The sequence below is a fragment of the Urtica dioica genome, chromosome 1, assembly GCF_054948205.1.
Source record: "Urtica dioica subsp. dioica isolate 48M chromosome 1, U.dioica_male_clone48M_v1_H2, whole genome shotgun sequence".
Classification (NCBI taxonomy): domain Eukaryota; kingdom Viridiplantae; phylum Streptophyta; class Magnoliopsida; order Rosales; family Urticaceae; genus Urtica; species Urtica dioica.
Genome location: NC_142756.1, coordinates 59436710 through 59442919, shown reverse-complemented (window position 1 = coordinate 59442919; position 6210 = coordinate 59436710). Strand labels below are relative to the sequence as shown.

The window sequence follows — 6210 nt, the reverse complement described above, 5'->3', positions numbered from 1 at the left end:
TTCCGGGATTTAAGTTCAATACCAGATCCACAGGTTCGGGCATATGTTCAAGCCGAACAAGCGAAAATTATGCAAAAGAGGCTTGAACAACAACAATCCCATGCACCACCTCCGACTTCTGATTCATATTCTCAATATTTTACCGGTCTCGGGGGATCCGGCACCAATCTTCCAGAATATTAGTTTATCTATTGTTATTTTATTTTGTTGCATTGTGTTTTTAATGTCTTTTGAGTTTTTTTTGTTGACTTTCTTCTAAATTGCTAATGTAATTGTGTTTGGTATTAGTTGATTATGACCGTTTTAATATTATAATTTTCTTGCAATGTGCAAATATCATTGTTGTATTTTAAAATATTGTTGTCTTTTAAATTATACACAATAATAAATTTTATATAAATTAAATAATTTTAGGGGTAAATATTAAGTAATTATATACAATTTGGGCATTTGGGTAAATTTTAAAACCTAAAAGAGAAAAAAAACAAAATTTAGCGCTTAAACAGTGCAGCGCTACAAATAGCGCTGCACTGTTGGGAAATAACTTCCCACGCTAATATAGCGTAGGTTATTGCGCTCCAGTGGGGCACTAGCGCAATATTAAGGAGGTTATTGCGCTCCACTGGAGAAGCCCTGAGAGAGTACTTAATGTTAATACTAGTTTCTAATAAATCATTTTTATAATTTTATACAGTTTTATCAGATTTTCTTTATTGTTTAAATTTTATTTATTTATTTATTTTTTTAAATAGGATTAACATTTTTTAATGGGGTACTGGTGGAAGTTTCCCATCCAGATTTGGAGTCTTGGACACACGCCTTAAAGATTAGCACACCAGCCAATCCTCCCTATATTTCTGGAACACAGAATTTAAAATCTTCGTTCCCGCTAATTTGTCACTTCTCTTTCCCTTTCAGAAGAAAAGCTGCGATTATTTTCGCTTCTCTGTACCCAGTCGTACTGTAACCCATTCTCGCTCTTTCATTGGATTTTGAGTCTGAATTCCATTTTCTCTTCTGGCGTATTCGTGTACAAATTTGGGATTGAAACCCTAGATTTTGGATACCGAGGAATTGCCTGGCCGAAGTTCGATGGAATCTGTGATCGCAACTGTGAGCGGATACAGCGGAGCCGAGAGGTTCAACCTTATCAAGCTCATCGACCACTCCGGTGCTAGTTACGTCGGTGCAATGTCGAGCTCAATAACACATCTGGTATTCATTTCAATATCATAGAAATTCTAGAGTCTGTTTCTTCACTGTAATTTAGGGTTTATGTTGTTCTTAGAAGGGAGTTTTTTGGTGCTGTTTTTAAATCATCAAGGTATGTCGGAAATTTGAGGGAAAGAAATATGACATTGCTATAAGGTCCGGGACAGTAGTGCTGAACCATCGATGGATTGAGGATTGTGTGAAACTAGGAAGGCGTGTCCCCGAAGATCCTTATACGCTGCGAAGGTACATGAGATTGTTTACCTGTCTTTTAACTCCCTGTTGCATAAAATTTATGATTGCTTGTAGTTACAGGATTTATCCTTGTCAGGTTTTAAATATTTTTTTCGTGCAGCGGGGAAGAAGTGGGTCCCTTATCGTTGGAAGTTCCGGTGAAGAATCAGAAAGCTCTTTCTGACAAGACAAATGCTTGTGACGGAGGCTCTGAAAAGCGAAGTGGCAGTATGGGATTTGAAACGTCTAGAGTCGTGCTTCATGAGGTAGAGTCGGACAACACAATGCTGTTATCGCTCTTATTCGTACTTAGTTATGTTAACGAAGAGTTGTTTGTTTCTCGTTTCAGCTCTTCACATCCTTATACTTGTAAATCGTATGGCTATTATATAGTTTTGATTCCCATTTTCCGGAATTGAGTCTAACTGCTTAGCAGAACAAACACACTGATGCTTATCATGATGTTGCTACTCGTTTTCATAGTGATCATTTTCTTTATTAAATATGTATATATATGTACATATATGTATATATTTTGTAGAACTGGTTTACTGGTGCCAAAAGACATGGAAGTTCTCATAAGTCAAAGTGTAAAGTTTTTGGAGGCACTACAAATAAAGAGCTGCGATCGAGTAGCGGTATCTCTTTTCAAGAACTGCCTCTAAATGGATCACGTACAGCACGGGTAAAATATTTGTTTTCATTGATCTATATCTTTTGTATCGCAGGCTGTTATAGCAACCTTGTCGCTATTGCTAAAGTTTGTGTATGATGCTTGAGAAATTTAGTAGTTTTCATTTGAGTAATCATCAATCGGGTTTCATATATTTGTTCGTTTCGTCTATTTCTTTACCTGCAGTTTTTCTCTTGACCAGTTTGTTTATTTTTTTTGTTTATTTTGTTGGTACATATGAGAAGCCTGTCGAATCAACTTCTCAGTCTTCAATGGATACGGGAAGAGATAAAAGAAAAACTTTTAGTGATAACGGAGACATGGCTGAAAGTTCACGGAAAGGAAAGAGGAGGCTGGTTAAGAAGTTCAAGAAGAGAGAGATGGTTGAATTATTAACCTCAGACTCAGATCAAGAGTGTTATCCGAGTAGAATCCGCACCTTAAATGATGACACAGTGGCGATTCTTTCAGATCAATTATATGGAGAAACACATCATAATGCTTTAAAAAAGGGAGGACATGAGAATTTGAAAACTGATGCTCGAAATTGCACGTATTCTTCAATGGATTCAAATGCCGTCACAGAGAATGAAGTAACCACCACAGAAATGATTTCAGACGACAGATTTTTTGGCGGAGCAGATAATTCGAAAGAGGAAACAAGAGAAGATTTCAAGATTAGGAACGACTCTGATAATCCTTCTCCGGAGTTATCATGTGTTATATGTTGGACAGATTTCAGCTCGAGCAGAGGAGTTTTGCAGTGTGGTCATCGATTTTGTTATTCATGTATTGAGAACTGGGCTGATCACATGGTAAGAATCCTTCTATTTCCAGTTGTATCAGACTTTGTTTCAAAAGAAAAATGCATATAATTCTGATTCCACTTATTATTTGTAAGACATGCTTATATGAATTTGAGATTCACCAGCCTCCATCGATGATCGACAATATGCCTAGTTTCTAATTAAAGAAACGATCCAATAATGATATTTAGGATGTGTGTAATTGCAATGTTAAGTACTTTGCATTCTTCAGTCTAATTGCGATGTTGAATACTCATAAATCTGTGGTCTTACATCAGGCTTCAAGACGAAAGATTTCAACATGCCCTCTATGCAAGACGACTTTTCGGGAAATTCTGAAGTTCGAGGATCCAGCTTCTGATGATCAGAAGATATACTCTCAAACCATTCCATGTGACTTAATGAAGATGGATACTTTCATTCTTCCCGATCAGGAAATGCGTCATTTAAATGCCCAGGTATCATCCAAACATTGTGACACATTAGTTAATTTTCGGGAAAATAACAAATATACCAGTTTGGTAAAAAAAATCACTTTTTGTCCATGTGTAACAAAATTAAATAAACTGTATCCCATGAACCCAAATTTTCAAATTTTTAGCAGGTAACAATCTATAACTTAACCACAATATATTGTGAAATTTCTTCAGGCTGTGAATAATTTTGTTCTCAAAACTTTGTATTTAAGTAATATATTGTGAAATTTCTTCAGGCCGTGGATAATTTTGTCCTCAAAACTTTGTATTTAAGTAACTTATTTATGCTTAAAAATTTGGAAAAATGAGGTGAGGGATATCTTTGTATCATTCTAACGAACTCAGAGTTATGTATTTAATATTGAAAATTACGTTGACAAAAAGTGAACTTTGACATAAACTAAGGAGATAGCTTTGTCATATTAAGTGGTAGGATAGCTATGTTCCTCTATGTTCAGTGCTTTAGACATATTTCTTTTTTCAGTCTAGTATTGCAAAAATAGGAACAAGGGAAGGGCATTGTGGAGTTGTTGGGCTTTTGCACAACATAATTATATAATATCCCTGAACACCACCAACTCTTTGTACCTTGACGAAATGTGGGGAAAAAAACAAGGAGAAAAACATGATTGAATCCTATATTTTGGTCAGAAATACTGCACTGGATCTGTGTCTAGTTACATATCATTTTAGGTACATTACATAAGACGTGAATCTAAGAGCCCAATGGCATGTGATTGGAGCCAAATTCATCTACAAATTGGCCCACATGCACTCACTATCATATGCTCTTTTTAAGATCTTTAATAACCGGCCATGACCAACATTCACCCCCTTTGTCACTGCAACCAAATATGTTTTGAGTTCTCTTCCTCGTCCTTTCTGGATTGGAACTTCGTTTGTTGAATTATGAATTTTTATGCTTATGGTGCCCCTTTTTTTTTTTTTTTTTGGCAATCTGTGTTGATGTTGAACAGTCTGAATCGAGACCTGTATGTGGCGTTTGTAGTCATCTAGAGCCGGAGGATTTTCTCATTGTGTGTAATCTGTGTCGAATCCAGCGCATTCATTCCTACTGCCTTGACCCGCCTATCGATCCGTGGACGTGCTCTGATTGCACAGAGCTTCAAAGGCTCTACCTTATCAACCGTTGACGAGATCTTCTCGGGAGGTACATTTCTTAAGCAGAGAAATTAGGTGAAATTTATTGAAGCATCATAAAGGAAAAATATAGGTATGTTATAGTGGATCTATATGAACAGGTGGAATGGGATTAGGTACAAGACGGATGTCACTAGAGTTGTTACTGCCTAGGTGAATCCGAAGCTTGCGTGATTGGTTAACGAGGCAAGATATATTATTATTATTATTTATTTTTTGCTTTTAGCTTAGAGACAAGATTTTTAGGTCCGAATGTGAAATGAATTCTAAAAGTGGCCATACGTTTAGCAAACAACAAAAAGAAAATGAAAGTTGGTTTCTTAATGGAATCCTTACCACTAAATATGTCACGCGGACATTCTTAGGCCGTGAATATGTACGAGTACTATGTAGTGGGCGAGGATGTTGAGTTTCTTTCCGTAAGAAATAATTAATCTTTCATCATTAATGCTTTTAAGCTGCGATGACCACTAGGCAAGATTATTCATTTTCACGTCCCTACAATTTGCCACATCACTATCGACTTCACTCTACTTTTTTGTTATTTGCTCTTGTCTTTGACCAATTATATATCGCATACATTTTAGGAGGATAGTATTTATAACATATACACTAGGCACTAGCATAGTGATTTTTTTTTTTTTTTTTTTTTTTTTTTTTTTTTTACTTTTTTCAATTTATTTCAGAGATTTAGTATTTCATATCATCTAAATTTTATAGGGACAAGGTATAAGCAATTACAATTTACAAGTCATAAGTGTGGGGATCCGAAGTTTAACTGAAGCTTTTATTGTTGCGAAACGCCTATCTAATCGCATGGCCTAAAAGGAATATATATTTGACCATCAAAAGAATGGTAAAATGACAATTTCAAGGTATTTATGATGTCAATTACTATGGCGTGAAAATCACTTGTAAGTTGTAACTATTACACTGGATCCTGAATTGACGTTTGTATTTGTATTTGTAGTTTTTATTTATTTCTTCTTTCTGAAAACACGCCTCAATTATTAAGAGAAAAATGACAATTTAATGATGTAATGTAACAGGTTAGTTCTTTCAGATTTCCAAGTTCACTGACTAGTTCCGACTTTTTTTGTTTTTTTGTTTTGTTTTGTTTTGTTTTTTTTTTTTTGTTTAGTAAAAACTTGTTCCAATTGAGGTCTTTATGATAAGACACTTGATAGTTCTCTTGCAAGGAAACTTATGGATATTGTTTTATATTTTTCTGATTATATTCATTTTAATACCAGGAATTAAATATGATGAGATCGATCAAGAAATTTTGTAGAACATCTGAATCAATCAATAATACCCAATCCCCCTTGAAATGTGTAATCACCTCCCTTAGAGCATCTCCAATAGTATATCTTTGGTACAAATTTTGCTAAAAAAATAATACAACTTTAGCACTTTGTATAAATTGTTCTCCAGTAGTATTGTACCATTTTTTTTTAATAGAAAATGGAATATTCTTTTGATATACCTTCCTTTTAATATCTGTAATGTTACTATATATATATTATGTATGCCATACTATCTATAGATATAAATAGTTTTAATTTTTTTCTCCTTTAAAAAAAATCCAAAATTTCATTTTATTTAAAAAAATAGTCTACAAGGTCGAAGTAAATTAAATTAACTAAAA

General features: G+C 34.5%; 1 protein-coding gene across 3 annotated transcripts; it reads left to right on the top strand.

Annotated features, from left to right (window-relative positions):
• The first annotated feature begins 797 nt into the window (after positions 1 to 797).
• Positions 798 to 5668, top strand: LOC149408286 (zinc finger (C3HC4-type RING finger) family protein / BRCT domain-containing protein). Of its 3 annotated transcripts, none has more exons than XR_016299685.1 (9): positions 798 to 1215; positions 1325 to 1458; positions 1568 to 1712; positions 1988 to 2131; positions 2365 to 2934; positions 3204 to 3383; positions 4379 to 4572; positions 4664 to 4748; positions 5283 to 5668. XR_016299685.1 is itself a non-coding variant. In XM_089616600.1 (9 exons), exons 1-8 carry the CDS (start codon positions 1093 to 1095, stop codon positions 4553 to 4555), a joined length of 1431 nt encoding a protein of 476 aa, XP_089472726.1. In that variant the 5' UTR covers positions 798 to 1092; the 3' UTR covers positions 4556 to 4572; positions 4664 to 5154. The 3 variants fall into 3 exon arrangements, 2 of the variants coding, with proteins under 2 accessions (XP_089472726.1, XP_089472717.1); XM_089616600.1 differs by lacking the exon at positions 5283 to 5668 and having other exon boundaries at positions 1988 to 2076; positions 2119 to 2131; positions 4664 to 5154; XM_089616591.1 differs by lacking the exon at positions 5283 to 5668 and having other exon boundaries at positions 4664 to 5154.
• Positions 5669 to 6210: the final 542 nt, after the last annotated feature.

Coding starts and splice junctions, on each gene's coding strand:
- LOC149408286 (XM_089616591.1), top strand. CDS start 1,093: ATGGAATCTGTGATCGCAACTGTGAGCGGATACAGCGGAGCCGAGAGG. Junction 1,459..1,567: donor GATCCTTATACGCTGCGAAG/GTACATGAGATT, acceptor TTTTTCGTGCAG/CGGGGAAGAAGTGGGTCCCT. Junction 3,384..4,378: donor TGCGTCATTTAAATGCCCAG/GTATCATCCAAA, acceptor GATGTTGAACAG/TCTGAATCGAGACCTGTATG.